We start from the raw sequence: 17517 nt of genomic DNA on the forward strand, positions 1-17517 counted from the left end.
TCACTGTATCGTGGGAGCTCGGCGGCATTAATGGGGCTGGGAGAAGTGAGATGGCAATACGGAAGTGCGAGGGTAGATCTGCAACAAAAAGGTCTAGTTCGGGGCAGACGCTGGGACAAGACGTTGGTACGTCATGCCCCAGAAGCACTTGAAAGGAACTTCCGTTTTCACCGTGTTGCAGATTATTCTGAATTTGCTCTTGGAGGCTGTTGGGTAAAGTAATTCCAGAAAAGGAGAGTGTGTGTGTGTTGCGGTGTGGTAAGGATGCATATAGGAGAAAAGACTAGGACAGTAATGTCCTACTAACAACATGCACAGCAATGCCCTCTGGCTTCTTAGTACACAGTATGCTGAAACGAAATATTCCAACAATAATTCAAAAGAACAGGAACACAGTATTTTTCCAAGAAAAACGTGGATTTATTCAGTTGCTCGTCGCAAAATAATCCTCTTCACAAATGTTGGCATCACATCTGCCAATTTTAGAGAATGTGGAGTATTTACAGATGGAATATAAAAAAAAATTGTTCATATAGCCCAGTGGTTCCCAAACTTTTTTGACCGGTGGCTCCCTCGACCTAATCTGCAGTTGGCCGTGGCTCCCCACCATTTTTTTTACTGGTGGGTGGGTGGTATGTACCTCCTGTTATCTTCCTTAAAGTAATTGGGACGCATTCTTTCAATAATCCAACCATCCGTTAACTCATCCAGCCATCCGTTCTCTTATCCATCCACCCTTTCACTTCACTCATCTATCCATCCTTTTGTCCATCTACCCCCTTTCACTAACTCATGAATCCTTACATCCACCCTTTCACTCATCCATCCATTCACCATTTCACTTATCAATTCATCCATCCACCCATTCACTTGCCCATCATCTACCCTTTCATTCATCCATCCATCCTTTCACACACCCATCCACCAATTCACTCACCCATCAGCTGCCCTTTCACTCATCCATCCATCCTTTCACACACTCATCAACACACTTTTACCCATCCATCTACCTTTCCACCCATACATCCATCTATTCACCTTTTCTCTCATCCATACTTCCACTCATTCACTCATCCATCCATCCTTTCTTTCATTATCTATCATTCCCCCTTTCATTCATGCATTCATCCTTTCAGTAATCCATCCAGCCATTCAGACATTCCTTCACTTATTTACTCACCCACCTTTCCACATTATGAGCTGAGCCTTTGTCTGCAGAGTTGCAGGCAGAAGAGTCCTATCAAGAACGAACTACAGCAAGGGGTGGGGTGCGGTGGGGGAGAGTTCACTATGCCCCTGCACATAGGCAGACTGAAAACGTAGAAGTCGTGAGTCACACATGATGCACAGTGCCAGGATGTGAGGTTACTGTAACATGGTGTTGTTTCCAGGGCTTTAAGCGGTGTAAAAAAACTGGGGGGGGTCTCTTCAAAGGGGGTGTTGGATGTAATTAAGAGCGCAGTTTAAAACACCTAGGCTAAAAATCTGCACTTAGCATAGTGTTGCGCCCGACTGGTATTATGTTGTTTATGTCATTGCATCCAGATATATAATACAGCAAGTATCATTGCACAAACAACAAGCCAGGACTATTGGCTTTGTCAATGGTTGCTAGTTCCTTAAAATAAAAAAGCAGCAACCATGGCTTTGTTGAATATAATATTGAAAATACTTCAGTTCAAAAATGATGAGACAGTGAAAGAACGATAACCTGTTCTTTTAAACTTATTTCACAGGCTTCTTTAAATGAAGTGTTCTCTAACGTTGCAGCCTGGGCGTTTTACCTTTTTCTTACAGATTGCCCTTCTGTACACTGAGGCAGGAGGCCACCACCACATGCTTGAACACCCCAGACTGCCCCATTGTCATTCTGTATGTGGCAATCAGCCCCATACAGAATTTTCAATGGGCGGGAGGGGCTGCTCTTGTGCTCCTGGAGGAGTGCGAGGCGGCTCCAGCAGCAGGGTGAGGCCTCTCACAGTGGAGCAGCGCTGCTCCCTGTGATGGCCACAATTACAGATAAAAGGCGTAGGGACGGTCCGTGGAATTTACGGGCAGTTGGTCACCCTAGACTGTGCGCGGCACCCCTGGCACCTCATTACGGCGCACTGGGGTGCCGCGGCGCACAGTTTGGGAACCACAGATATAGCCCAATGCCTATTGGGTGTAAATCAGGGGTAAGCGCATATATTTGGGGAAGATATTTCTCATCACTAATCTTGTTTTGCCATTTAACAGGGGTGTGCAGGGGTCTAACGGGTTGATTCTCTCTCTCTGAAGTTTAATGATTCCCTTGTTCTGGCAGATATTGTTTTAGTATAGTAGAACATGATTTGAATGTAAAGACTTCTTTAAATCATGGCTATGTAGCAACACTCTCCTCCTATTAATAGTACCACATCAAATACAGTGAAAGGAGCGGTGTTATCATGAAGGAACATATACTACTCCTCTGGTTCCATAGTGTTACAGATTATTTTTATTTACAGTCAGAAGGATTATCATACATGTTTATATCTAAACAAATTCATGGCTTCCTAGGTCAGAAAGAGTCTGATGGTGTGTTCATTTCCAGGTCTACTTCCCCGCTGTTCCCTTCCTTACCTTCAATCACTTGATCACCTTAAGCTTATGTGCTATTATAGCTTTTCAGAAGTGAGACTATCAATAGAGTGGACCCAATGAGCCATGAACCGATCCAGAGGAATCAGAAGTTTGTGCCCGACAGAGGGGGACCTTGGTCACACCGCAGGCTATAATATTTGACCCTGTGGAAAATGTTTTTGAGTACCCGTTACACATGACAGCCTTTGGTGGTGTCTTCCCACAAACTTTTTGCCTATTCCCCTCCTGTTGCTAAAATTAGTTTTTGTTGGACTTGGAACTCCGTTAATTTTACCACTGCTAACCAGTGCTAAAATACTTGTGCTCACTCCTTAAAACTTGGAAAAAGTGGCCTATATCCGATTGGCAAATTTAATTCATTTATACGTCCCTAGTAAGGTGGTACAATAAACATCCAGGGCCTGCAAATTAAATGCTAATAGTGGGCCTGCAACACTTAATGTGCCATCCACTTAAGCAGCCCTTTAAACCATCTCAGGCATGCCATTGCAGCATGTGTGTAGTTTTTAAATGCCAATTCGTCCTGGCAAAATTAACCTTTTGCCAGGCCTAACCCTCCCTTTTGAACACATACAAATCACCCCTAAAGTAAGCCTTACACAGCCCATAAGGCAGGATGTTGTCCATGTACTTTTAAGTATTATATGCCATGGTAGTGAAAAGTTCCCAAATTCGTTTTTTACTACAGTGCGGCCCATCTCTCCCATGGGATAAAATTGGGTTACCTTAGAACATTTAATAGGTGCAAACGTGATTGGGAACAGGAAGAAATGTTGTGTTTGGCCACAAAAGATTTGTAAATATAAATCATCTTTAATTATAGAAGTGGATTTTAAGTCACCATTCTGAAAATGTTCTTGTCCTAACCATTTGGTGCCTGCAGCCTGTGTTCTGGGTCATATGACTGAATAGAGTGGCAGTTGGCCTTTCGGTATTCCTCCCAGAAAAAAAAAAGACAAAAGGGATGGCACGGGCCCTCCAGCCAGGATGGGAGGGGTGGAGCCGTTCCCTGCCTCACTTACATTTCAAAGCACACTCACAAAGAACTTGACACCAATCTTTTATCATCCTAGACCTCTTGGAGCCTGGCGGAGGAAGGAAATTTCAAGAACCAGATGTGGTGGGGGAAAAGGGGTAGTCTAGAAGTTTCTTTCACTTCAAACAATGGCACCAAATATAATTATCTGACAATCAGACCAACTCTTCAGTTGGCAAAGGACCCCCAGAAGGACTGACTTGTACTTTAGAGGACTGCCTGCTGCTTGGTGCTGGCCGTCTACCTCAGAGGACTGCCCTGCTACTTGAAGCCTGCAGTGTACCCTCAGAGAACTGCCCTGCTGCTTTAGGCCTGGCTTGCTGTTTGATCCTAGAATTAATAAGGGCTAGTTGGCTGGCCTCCTGTTGTGAGCTATAGGTACACAACATCCAACATTCTTGAACCCACACCTGGACCCTGCCTGAAGTGCGTCCAGTCCTCCAAGTGATGCCCACCCAGTCCATGACCCTTCGAAGTGGTGTACAATATGCTCAGAGAGCCAAAATCCAAAACTCAGGAATATTATCCACCAAAAAGTGACCTGAGAACCGACAGAAGATTGGGACCCACCTGCTTGTTAATCCGCCCAAGGCCCATCGCCAGTCAGCCTGACTTCACGGTAGCTCACGCTATGTTCCTCTCCGCAAAAACAACAAGGCAGTTCAGTTGAGGCTGGACTGCCCCATGAGGAACAAGCTAAAGACTGATTTGCATATGAAAACTGATGGATTGTGATGCGGCCCAAATGATTGCCAGTGGCTGAGATTAATTCAAGCATTCCATCCATCACCTTGCTATGTTTGCATTGGACACCCGAAGTGCGCTGACAATGCCCAGATGTGTGTCTCAAGCTCACTGTGTCACTGGAACCAAGCAATACCCAGCTGACTAGCCCATAACAATGGTGAAACCAGCCCTGGGTTGCTGGTGTTCCGGTTCAGTGATGACATGGCCTAGCACTTCAGGCTGGATTGTTCACATGAGGACCAGGCTCAAGACTGATTTTCAAATGACCAGGTCCAAACTGAGGTGGCATGGTGGGTGAAAACAATGGCTTGGGATGCAGCCTGAACGATTTCCAGTGGCAGAGATTATTTCAAGCATTGCATCCATCACCTTGTTTTTTAAAAAGTCAAAAAGTTTTATTTGCATAATTAGTTAAAATTGTTACAAAATTTGCATAATAAAATAACAGTGCAAAATTTAAAAATGCTGAAATTAGTGTCTCAGTCTCTCTTTTTGTTGGGGACTGGGCATATAAAATCCAGGGATTAGGGTCAGCCTGTTGTCCCGCCAGCTGGCTGGGCCTCCTGTTCTGTTAGTTCTAGGCATTTTCTTGCTTCTGCCATGAATTTAGCTCCACGGCATGCCAGCATTGTGGAGGAGCCTCCAAGCCAGCTTGTGACTGCATATCTGCAGGAACGGATATTTAGCGCGTTGAATATGGGTTTCAATAGGAGTCGTCTCTGACTAATCGGGGCCGGACATATACAGAAAAGGTGGACAAGGGTTTCAGATTTGTAACCGCAGAGGCGACTGTTACGTCTGGTGAGACAGTTTCCAAACCGGTAGTAAATCCTTTGAGACATGCATCCCCATCCGGTAGGCTGTAAAGGCCTTTTTTAGATGACCACTGAAGTGGGATACCAAATATGCTTGTGGTTGTTGGGTTGTGAAGGAGTTCATGATGGTCCAGGCATGCCGACGTTTGGCCAATAACTCTTTGTCCTCCAAGAAGGATTTCCTTTTTGCTGACAAATTGGCTAATTTACTTAGCCTTGCTTTGTCTGTCTCAGATTTCCAGACTGCTTCCAGCTCCAACTTTTCCACACTGAGTTTCAGATACTTTCCCCAGGTGTTCGGGGTTTCGGTTTCCCCCCGTTTTTTAATTTTCTCCCAGCTTAGCCAGTCCAGTGTCTCTGGGTCTGCAGATCTAAGTTTGTAACAGAATTTCACGAAGCCGCTCATGCTCCGGAACTTCTGATTTTGCAGAACAAATTCGAGCCTAACTTGTGAGGCAGAGGCGGATTTTGGCAAATTGAAAACAGATTTGTAAATTTTGATCTGTAAATCGTTTAAAAGATCGACCTCCTTGCGACACCACGTGACTAAACCGTAGGATAGGGTGGGCATAATCTGCGCTGCCATTACTTTTAACAGATGGTTATAGTTGGGACAGTCCATTTTTTTCTTAAGAGAACGGTACGCTAAGATTAAAGATTGTACTTTCGCTTTTAGTGCTATTTTGTGATCCTTGTCGTTTGCTCCCTTGGTGATTGTAATTCCCAAGTACTTGTAGTACTCTTGTTCTTTGACTGTTGTTCTTTGGGCCATCCATTTATACTTTAACTTTTGTGGGTCTACTAGACGGACCACTTTGGTTTTTTCTTTGTTAAGTTCTAGGCTTTCCCGTTCTAAATACAAGGTTAATTTGTTAATAGCTCTTTGTAGGCCAATTGGAGTTTTGCTCAACAATACGATATTGTCGGCGTATTGAAGGTAGTGTATTGGATTGTTGGCCAAAGACGGAGGGTGGCTATCTGTTGAAGCGATCACGCTTGAGAGATCGGAGAGGAAAAGGTTGAAAAGGGTGGGGGCTAATACACAGCCTTGTTTTAGGCCTTGGTGCGTTTGTATGCTCCTGGTTGTACTGCCTCCATTTCCCAGTTTCACTCTTACCCAAGTGTGGTGATGTTGGGCTTTGATAGCTCTTAAGAGTTGATATGGCACCCCCCCAGCTCTCTAATTTTCTCCACAAACGCTCTGTTTACCCGGTCGAAGGCAGACGATGTCTATAAAACAGGCGTACAAGCGGGTGCCCTTAGCTTTTGCTTGATCCGTTAGGATAGACAGACAAGTTAGGTTAGTTGTTGTTCCCATTCCTTGCCTGAATCCTGTTTGAAATTTTGGGAAGATTTTTGTTTCTAATATCCAAGCTTTTAGTTCGAGTAGGATACAGGAGGCGTAAAGTTTGGCCTCTACGTCTATTAAGGATATTAGTCTAAAATTCGAGGGATTGCGATGGTCTCCATGCTTAAAAATGGGATGGATGATGCTGCCTTTCCAAGATGCGGGTAACTCTGCTTGTTTGTATATTTGGTTGAACAGAGGCGTTAGGGTCTCTGCCCACAAGTCCGGGTTGTGCTTAAAGATCGCGTTTGGCAGCACATTTGGGCCTGCTGCACCCTCTGACTTTAATCTTGAAATTATCATTCTCAGTTCGTTTTTGGTGGTTAGGTCAACTAGCTCTGTTGACCTCTTCTGAGGTTCTTCCCACTCTGGTTCCCTGTATTCCTTGTTATTCAGTCCCTTTGATTCCTCCTTGTTATCCTTAGCTGCCCCTAAGTCTTTAAAGTGGCCTGAGTCTGTGTTGCTATATAGGGTTTGCACATGTCTAATCCAGGTTTCTGCTCCAACACCTGCTTCTTGTTGCAGTTTTGCCCCTTGGTTAAGGTCATTTATTATGCCCCAGAAGTCCCGGCTATTAGGATGTTTTCCCGCGATTAACAGTTTGTTCCAGATAATTTCTTTATATCGGTACTTTGCGGCCCTCAGAGCCTTCCTGTAAGTACTCCTAGCTTCCATCAGATTTGATTTGTTTGCCACGGACCCCAGCTTTTTTTGGCTTGCGAGGGCTCGGACTTCTTTAGCAACCTTTCTCTTTTTGGCTCTTAGCTCCATGTTGAACCAAGGCTCCTTCTTGGTGTTAATATTATTGTGGTTCCCGGACCTTGCTGGGAAGTTTTGCTGCAGGACCTGAATCATTCGCTCCCACTTTGGTAGAAGGTCCTCCTCCTTTTGGGTTCCCAAGTTGGCCATATGGGCTTTAACTGAGTCCGTGATTTTGCCCAACCTATCTCCACGCCATTTTAATTTCCTCAGGTTAAACTTTGTTGCGTGATGCAAAAGGGAGGTCGTTGTTGGCACCATGCTTGGTGCAATGTTCAAACTTATTATTTGGGGGAAGTGGTCACTTTCAGCTCTATGTTCTATACCAAAAGAGTCGAGGCTGGAAATTAACTCGTCACTTACTATTGAATAGTCTATTGTTGAACGGGCCCTGCCGCTCAAATATGTGGTGGCTGCCGGTATGTCCCCCTTTGTGTTGCCATTCAGGATGGACAGTCCATATTCGTTTAGTCTGGATACTAGTTTTTTTCCCGCTACTATTTCCAGTCATCTTCACCTTCGCCTTGTTTTGATCAATTAGGGCGTTGTTAAAGTCCCCCGAAATTACCTGTGGGTATTGCGAATAGCTCCTTTGCATGACCTTAATGAGTGACAGCAAGGACGCGTGTTTTTCTTTTTGTGCCTTTGTCAGGGTGGATGTAGACGTTGAATATTACCATTTTCCATGGCTCAGTCCCCGATGATGGGGTTTCGGTGATTTTGATCACTTGGGCCCACTTCAGGCCTAAGTCTATCTCCTCTGAAACCCAGTTATATTTATGGGTTACATACGTTGATAATCCACCGCGGGGATGCCCATGAGTGGACAGGCTTTCTGCGTATATTTGATGTTCTTTGAAACCTGAAATAGGAGTCGATTGCATTTTCCATGATTCCTGGATCAAGATTAGATCTTGTCGTAGGAAAAAGGCTTGAGTTTTGTGGTCCAGGGCCATTTCTCGAAAGCCATGCACGTTCCACGAGCAAATTGAAACTTAATTTCTTTGCTGGGTTCTGGAGGAGCACATCATTCTGCCGGGTTCCGTAGGGGTTTGGGTCTGGGTTAGGTAGCTTTGTTGCACAGGACGTTGGGTATCCACGACCAATCTGTTCTATCTGCGTAACGGAGATCTGTTGTTCGTGGTTTATGACTTTCGTGTGCCCGCTCCGGCGTAGAGGTCCGGGCGCCTCGTAGACAAGTGGTATGTTGACCTCTACTCCCTTGCCCCTTGTTTTGGTCACCTGTGCTGAGTTGTAAGGGATGGGGGTACCTAGGACGCCTGTGTCGCATTAAGGATATTCCCCATGATTCAAACTGGGGTCTTGCCAGATATATCCTTTCTACCAGGCCCTTTGAGGCCCAGGTTGTAACTGTTTCTTCAATGGCCGCATTATTTGCGTTTTGTTGAAATTCGACGGAGTGGAGGTCCTGAGTAGCGATTTCTTTTAGAGCCGACGTTTCTTTGAACAATTTTAACAAATTGCCTCGATTCAGAATGTCCTGCGTCCCCCTTGTTGGATATTCCGGGATAAAAGTTAATTTTAGGTCGAACGGCTCTGGATGATTGCTTGGCCCCTTTTGCGTTGAACCTACTTTACAAGTTGGCGGGTTGTGAGGTTGAGAACTGTCGCAAGTGGGATGGATCGATTGTTGTGCTTGCTCTTTCTGTACTGCTTCAGTTGTATTTGCTTTTTTTTGGGTTGGGACAATGGTAATTAACTTCGTTTGGGCCGTGCTTTGCTCCCTTCGTAATAGCGCACATATGCGTTCCTTGTCCCGGACGGTGATTCGCATGGGGGTTGTCACAGTTTTAATTTCGAGAGCTGTTGCTAATTTGTGATTTTCATATGAAATTCTTTCAAATATCGTAGGTGTTTGTTGCTCAAAAATAATTTTTGGAACAAGGTTACGGGCCTCTTTGTGGGTATGTTTTTTAACCGAGCAATTTTTTTCCAGGACTGATGACTGCTCTTGATGCTCGCAACCTCCATATTTGACTGCTTGTGTTGGCTTCATTTTTGTTTTTCTTCCCAGCTCTAGCGCTTGTTGTCGCTCGTTCGATCTTGTGTCCATTTGGGTGTTGTCCCCTATGGATGGGGATGGGGTTGTTTTGGATTCTGACCTGGCGCCTTCGCCCTTTGTTCTGATTAATGGATTTGATTTGTCAGGTTGGTCTGCATCCATCACCTTGTTGTTTTTACATGACCTTCTCCACAGCAGCAAATCTTGTTCAGCAGCTTCTCTTGAGAAGAGTATACAGCCTTGTGGAGCTCTCGTCAGCTACAGCTTCATTCTGCTGGAAACGTTCAATTTCCCAAAAAGGGATGAAGGCAGAATGTAAAAATCTTCACCTTGACTTCGTCCAGCGGCTTTGTGAGCATGAAGCCTCCTCCTCAGACACCGCCGGCTGCATTGACCCACTGAACTTTACCTTCTCAGACATTTTTCTTCAAAGATTCTTCTAAGATGGAAAGTGTGCAGAGACTGGTCTAAATCCACTTCTTATATCTGAACTGCACTCCATCACAGTCAGCCATAACTTTTGACTGTGCTCCAATCTTGTGCGACCAGATGACCGCGGTTGGTGCTATTTTTCACTACAATTTTAACAATTCATAACTTTGGTTCTACGGCTTGGATTTAATTTGGTGCCATTTTATTAATTCAATTTTACCATATTTCTCAAAACATGTGTGGGATTTTTCTTGTTTTCACTTTATTTTTGTTTATGCACTACATAAATACTGAAAACAGTGCCTCTAAGTTAAGCCTTTTGTGCCAAGGTTACCAGAGGGTTAAGAACAGGTTAATTTATTAACTAATGTGGTTCACCCTGACAAGGATTGCGGTTCTTCTTTAAGATGCATTTCCAAACCCCTCAATCAAGTATCCAATGTCCTACAGTACCCATGATCTGGAGGGTTTTGAATGCCCAAAACGAGGTACAGAGGTGACTTCCCTGCATTATTATTGGTTGCAAAGACCATCACTGCACGATTCCCAATTGCACAGGTAAACACTGCAAATCGGCTGCAAAACCCAACCTAATGATGCGCAGTCTCCATGGCAGTTTCTGAACTCGATTTTGAAAGCGTCGATACAATGCGGCTCCGTTTTTGAAGTGGACAAATAAGTGAACGCATGAAAGCATGTGCCTATTATAGTGGAGGTTTAGGCCCATTCCTCTGTAAATCCCCTGCAGAACTAGTGATATGGCTGATATGGTAATTCTGTTTGGTTTTGTCAATACAGTGATGAATAGAAGTACTTGCAAGAATGACAGGACTGGAGATGTAATTTGTATATTTGCCAAACTGTTTAGATAATGCAAGATGCAATATTCAACTCACATCCTATACTAGTAAAATATTGTGTACATTTAATATCAAGGAATTAATTTTTTTAAATGATTTTAAGATTTAAAAAATAAATCCTTTAAAACGCTGCATTACCTGAAAGCTCCGAGTCCATGAGAGAAAATAATGAGTGGATATTTTTCTCCAGGTCGAAAAGGGGCATTCCATTTGGCAGGACATGTTACAGTCCCTTGAGTGGGGAAGAAAAAAAAAGAAACTGACAATTATTAAAATAGTCTCGGGTACATTAATAAAACACAGACAGTTCCTGTCACACCATTGTACCTTGCTAGTTTCGAGTAGAGCAATCAAGTATCTCAGATATGGACCGGTTAAGTCCTTTACTCCTCCCCTTCAAGTTACAGATCCCCTCGTAATTCCTCATTTTCCCCTGGAGTTTCATGCGGGGATTATGGCTGCGTTCAGCAGCATTCGGACGAATCTTGTAATTACAATGGGGCCAGTACCTGCTGTTACCAGCCCACTCACAAAAAGGAGAGGACCCACAACTCAGCTGGAAGTTTCCCCTTTGGGGGTTGAAACACATCAATTTCTTAGAGAGGAGCCCATACAGGTTTGAGAGGCACAGTTAAGGTCCAATTCATGAAGGGACTTACAACTCGTACAGTTACGAGTGCGGGGTCTCCACACTCGGGGCGAAATCTCCGTACTGTTCTCAGTGCAGAGATCCCGCCAAGACTCCGCTCCAAACAACGAGGCTCCGCACTCGTAACTTTACGAGTCATCAGTCCCTTTCTGAATCGGAACCATAGACTTTTCTGAGCTATAAAGCACATAAATGTCTCTGAAATTGGAACTGTGAATTCCTCTAAGTTTAACATTTGAATAACTTCAGCACTTAAAAGTGAACAAATATAACAATGACATACGAATAAGGACACAACAGTTGCTGCCAGACACTCTGCCAATCTCTGGGAGGCACCACTATATAGCCTAGACTCATTTATACAGGGTATGAAGGATGCATCTAGTGGCTATTAGTATAATATTTTAGAAATTACTTATTTTTTCATACATAATTTAGAGGTCCTACTGTACCAGATCCTGTACATTCCCAGATGACTAGGGTGGCTTTTTCAAGATGATTATGATCATGCCTTAAGAACATAATCAACTCTATTTCGTCCAGGAAGAGTTATTTAGTTCCAACAGGAGTCTATGATTTTATGGTTAGGAAGTGGGGCTAGAGAAACTTTTTACTGCTTAGTATGGCTCGAGGGTAGAGAAGTGCTACTCAAAACCAGCTCACACCTAGTTCCTTTTGTGGACTGAGGTTGTGCGAGAACGTCTGCTAAGAGGTAGCGTGCTAACAATAAACTACAATTCCAAGCAAGCCATAAACTCTTGCATATTCTGGAGAGGGGGGCAATCTTGAATTGGCAGGTGTAACTGTTTGCGGACGACACCTTAATCCTATCTAAGACACAGAAGGGACTACAGGTTGCACGGTCTAGGTGTTTTGCCAAGATCATGGACTGGTGGTAAAGGTGGACAATACAAAGTTAATGGTTTTTCACAAAAGCATGAAAAGTAGCGTGTACATGAACAATGTCCTTTTAGAACTGACAGATGCGTTTACGTATCTGGGGATCACAGGCAGAAAACTAAACTGCAAGCCTCAGATTGACCTGTTAGCCTTAAAACATGTTCAGTTGGCAGGAGCTCCTGTAAAAGAGCACAGGCTTTCGTTCACCAAGCCAATTGCCCCTGTTCTCAGGATATACAACACCAAAATCATTACATCAACATTATATGGTGCTGAATTATGGGGCTTTGAGAACATCACCCCTTTGGTATTAGCCCAGAACAAATTTGTTAGAGCTATTACGGGCATCCCTCAATCATCCCCACTGTTACCCCTCTTTTTGGATCTGGGTTTTTTACGCATTGAGGATCTGGCCAGATATAGACCAATAGCATTTTGGAGGAGGCTTTGGGTTACCCCTCAGCTTTCCCAATATGCTAAATCCCTTCTGGATTTCAGGGGGGTTGGTTGTTAAGGTAAGATTAAATGGCTACAGAATGGGGGGCGTGGCTAGGCGCCGAACATGGCAGCCGCATTGTAGTGGGGCTCCCGGGTGGGACTTTGCTCACCCTGCCTTTCTGCCGACCCTGGGTACCATCCTACATGGAAAACAGACCGCCTGCCTGGAATCCACCGGGCCTATATACCTGTATCGACGGGGCTGTGGACCCCCGGGGCTGCTGCAATCTTCGCCCTTGAGTGTCCCTGGGTCTCTGCGGCTCTGAGTCATCAGAGGGGAGGGCCGCTAGAAGCCCGCACCCGGGGACCGGATGCTGCCGCTGCCTGGTGCCGCAAGTTGGCGCGTGACCGGTGCCGCATTACCTAGGTGAGGGAGGCGGACCACCGCAGGACCGGGAGCTGGGGGGGGGGGAGGAGAGCCCTGGCCCCAACATCAACTTTCGTGCAGCGGCCTACCACCCTGCAGAGTGCTGCCTGCCCCACGGAAAACTTTCTGGGAGAGGGGGGCGGCGTGGAGTGCCTTGCTGCGCAGCCCCGTGCCTGCCCTCTGTGAGGTGCCATGTCCTGGGTTCCCGGCTGTCGGCCGGCAGAGTGTGCGGCTGCGACGCTGAAATTGGCTGCGCGGTTGGGGATGTCACAACTGATGCCCTGCTGCTGATTGAGTGGCTAGAGCCACTTCTGGGTGCGCCAGAGCGCCCCTGAGTGACGAGGAGGTCCACCGACTTGAGGCGGACCTGGGGTGCGGTGGACTGGCTCTGTGGTCCTGCGGCCCTGAATGGGATTTGTGCCCCCTGCTTTTCCCCTGGAGGGGGGGGTTGACCCATGGATTGGAACTGATCGCAGTGAGTACCGCCCACGCTCTCCCAGGCATCTGCTCCTGCCCCTGGCGGGAATATCCTCCCCCCTGCCTGCGGCCTAGGTACTGCTTCCACGTGAACCGCTTCTGCCCGGTGGTGTGTGGCCCTGGCGGTGTGTTGGGGGCGACGACTGCTGTGGGTGACTAGTGGCCCTTCCATTCCCATGTCTCATCATTGCGCACACTGCCTTTGGGCCCCGGCGGGGGAAACAAACAACCGGAGGGGCACGGCACAGAGGACCCATCTCGGGGTACGGCGGAGTCGGCCTCCCAGGCCTCTTTAATCAGCTGCGTCCCGCCAACTGCTCGGTCGCCCTCCCCCTGATAAAGTGGACCTGATTCTACAGAAGATACGGGACTGCGCCAAGCCATCGAGCACCGGATGGGTACGCTTACAACGGGCCTTAACCTCCTGCGAGCAGATCATGGCAACCTTGCAGCTACTGTCAAGGACCATACCCACACACTGTCTGACCTGGTGCCTAAACAAAAAGATCATGCCGTTTAGCTGGTGCACTTGAATAAACAAATGACCGTCCTGATGGACAGGGCTGATGATGCGGAAGGAAGGGCGCGACGAAATTACGTCCGCATTATTGGGCTGCATGAGCGCTCCGAAGGTGCTGATGCAACGCACTTTGTTGAGCAGTGGCTCAGAGAAGGTAGCCCCAGAGGGTTTTTCTGCCTTCTTCTGCGTGGAGCGGGCACACCTTCTTCCTACGGGGAGGCAGACTGCCGGCCAGCCGTACAGACCACTTATTGCCCAGATCCTCAATTACAGAGACCGCGATCTCCTCTTGCAGAAAGCACGAGAGAATGCCCCGATATTGTTAGAAAAAGGCCAAATTTCACTGTATCCAGATTATACTGTGCAGGTGCAGCGCCAGAGGGCATCCTACCAGCCCCTCAAGAAGAAGCTCCAAGCCCTCAATCTGAAATACGCTCTGGTGTTCCCCGCACGTTTAAAAATCATCTACAATTGAAGACCCATTTCTTTGTTTGCCCCGAAGCGGCGAACGACTGGCTTGAGCACACCATGCCCGCTCAGTCTCTGGATGGCATCGACCAGCGGGTGCGTGGGGCGCAGGCGCAGTCCAACCGACTCAGACCCCGTCTTGACGGTACTCTGTGGTCTCTCCTATCTGCATGGAAACCAACCCTGGAACAGGCCACAATAGCGCAGGACTCTGCACTGGAAGTGGCTGCTGCCATGTGGGACCCTACACAGATCTCTTCCTCTCCGGATCAATCAGAGGATGACGTGACACCGGACTCTGGCAGCAACAGCCCTTTGTCCCCTCGATCACTCCCCAGGTGGTCAAGGACCCGTTTGGCAGAGGTGGAGGCCTGTCCTCTAAGACACCTTCGTAACTATGACTTAGACTCAGAAAGATGTTGATATTACTTGTGTGGTGTGGAAACAGTTTTCCACGTAATAACCCTTTTTTCTCCCAGGTTAGGCATACCGCCCCCTCTGCAGTTGCATTCACTGCATGGAATAACCATTTGGACTCAATGTTTGTTAATCAGAGTTAGGACCAGCACAGTTAGATGGCTGGCCCTAGTATTGGGGGATTGTTCCTTCAGGGGTTGTTTATTTTGGTTCGTGGTCCACACACTATTCTTTATTGTGTGGTGTACACAATGTCATCCTGGGTCGCCCTTCTTTCCAGAAGTGTTGATGCATGGCTGTTCTGGCGAAGTATAAAATACTGACATGGAATGTGCAGGGAATGGGATCTGTACATAAGCAAAAATCACAAGATGATGGACGGAATGTTGCACAATGGCAAAACATTCACCCCCAGTGACAGATGTGTTTAATCCATCGTTATTTTGCTCACCAAGCCACCCTAGTTCAGACATGGCCATATGCAAATCAGTCTTGACCCTGTGCCTCATGGGAACAGTATTTACAACAAGGGGAAGTGAGGGATAGAGTCTCTGAATTAAGCAGAATACTCTCACCCAGTCAAAAGATCAGGGCTAGATCCAACACCGTTTTTTAGCTCATTGCACCATCCCAGTTTCAGAACCTGGCTGTATGCAAATTAGTCTGTTCCTGTCCCTGTGCATGATGGGAACAGGGCAAACCAAACTACAAAAGCCAATTCTTACACTGGGAAGGAAACAAGCTTCCGGGGACCGGTTTCTGGCATTACAGCCGTCTTCGGCCCGGCTTGCTTGAATCCTGATGGTGCAATGAGCAAGGGACTCATGTCTGAGTATATCCTTCCACGCTTAGGGTGGACAAAAATATTTACAACAAGGGGTGGTGAGGGACAGAGTCTCTGAATTAAGCAGAATACTCTCACCCAGTCAAAAGATCAGGGCTAGATCCAACACCGTTTTTTAGCTCATTGCACCATCCCAGTTTCAGAACCTGGCTGTATGCAAATTAGTCTGTTCCTGTCCCAGTGCATGATGGGAACAGGGCAAACCAAACTACAAAAGCCAATTCTTACACTGGGAAGGAAACAAGCTTCCGGGGACCGGTTTCTGGCATTACAGCCGTCTTCGGCCCGGCTTGCTTGAATCCTGATGGTGCAATGAGCAAGGGACTCATGTCTGAGTATACCCTTCCACGCTTAGGGTGGACAAAAATATTTACAAGGGGTGGTGAGGGACAGAGTCTCTGAATTAAGCAGAATACTCTCACCCAGTCAAAAGATCAGGGCTAGATCCAACACCGTTTTTTAGCTCATTGCACCATCCCAGTTTCAGAACCTGGCTATATGCAAATTAGTCTGTTCCTGTCCCAGTGCATGATGGGAACAGGGCAAACCAAACTACAAAAGCCAATTCTTACACTGGGAAGGAAACAAGCTTCCGGGGACCGGTTTCTGGCATTAGAGCCGTCTTCGGGAACAGTCCAGCCCGAACTGCCAAGCCATGTCTTCACTGGACCGGAATCAAGCATCCTAGGACCGGTTTCTAGAAGATATGGCTTGGACTGTTCCCATGAGGCACAGGGTCAAGGCTGATTTGCATATGGTCATGTCTGAACTGGGGTGGCTTGGTGAGCAAAATAACGATGGATTAAACCCAGATCTGTGACTGGGGGTGAATGTTTTGCCATTGTGCAACATTCCGTCCATCATTTTGTGTGTTTCATCTGTACATAAGCGACATCGCATCTATGCTCAACTGAACAGGCGCAAGGCCCACATAGCCTTGCTCCAGGAAACGCACATGACTGACTCGGAGGTTGCTAAACTGCAGCGAAAATGGAAGGGGCAAATATAGAATACATCCTATTCTGCCTTTGCACGTGGGTCGCTTATCTGGGTGAGGAATGGGGTGCCATTTGAGCTGCTGGAGCGGAGAGTGGATACTGCAGGGCGCTACTAAGATAGCGGAGTTCCTACATGCCTGGACGGTGGGTTGGGGGGGGGGGGATCACCGACATATGGCGCACAACACCCGTCTGACCCCGAATATTCGTTTCACCCCCCCCCCAACCCGCACCAACTGCGCGCGCAAATAGACAGGGTTTTCTGCTCCCTGTCCCTATCATCCCAGGTGCTTAAATCCACGTACCTCGGGAAAACGTTATCCGACCACAATCCACTGGAGGTGCTGCTCGAATGGGAGAGGGCCCTCCCCCCAGTCCAGACTTGGAGACTATGGCCACTCACAGTAGAAGATGGGGTGTCAGGGACACTCTGGGTACCGCTATCGCCAATTACTTCACAGAAAATACAGGTTCAGCATCCTCCTGTCTAGTTGAATGGGATGCGTTTAAGTCTGTCATTAGGGGGGTGGCCATAGGGACTACTGTTGGGGCCCGGCACGAGCTACATTAGAGGCTCGTCTCCGTCGAGGACTCCCTGAACACACTGGAAACTGAGGCTCTTGCTGACCCTACCTGACAGGTGCAACTGCAGGACGCCAGGATTCAATATGCAGAGCTCCTTGAACGACTCCGTCTAATAGAGTACAGTACGTACGCCCAATATAGTCATAAAG

General features: G+C 46.8%; 1 protein-coding gene across 3 annotated transcripts in view; it reads right to left on the reverse strand.

The window, feature by feature from the left end:
• Positions 1–17517, reverse strand: part of PLA2G7 (phospholipase A2 group VII) — a 324365-nt gene that overhangs the window by 112233 nt on the left and 194615 nt on the right. For all 3 annotated transcript variants that reach the window (XM_078647671.1, XM_078647670.1, XM_078647672.1), the window contains exon 4: positions 10784–10877. In XM_078647671.1, the coding sequence (XP_078503797.1) occupies positions 10784–10877 (94 nt within the window). The remainder of the gene's footprint in view (positions 1–10783; positions 10878–17517) is intronic.

Source organism: Lissotriton helveticus, chromosome 6 (assembly GCF_964261635.1).
Source record: "Lissotriton helveticus chromosome 6, aLisHel1.1, whole genome shotgun sequence".
NCBI classification, from domain to species: domain Eukaryota; kingdom Metazoa; phylum Chordata; class Amphibia; order Caudata; family Salamandridae; genus Lissotriton; species Lissotriton helveticus.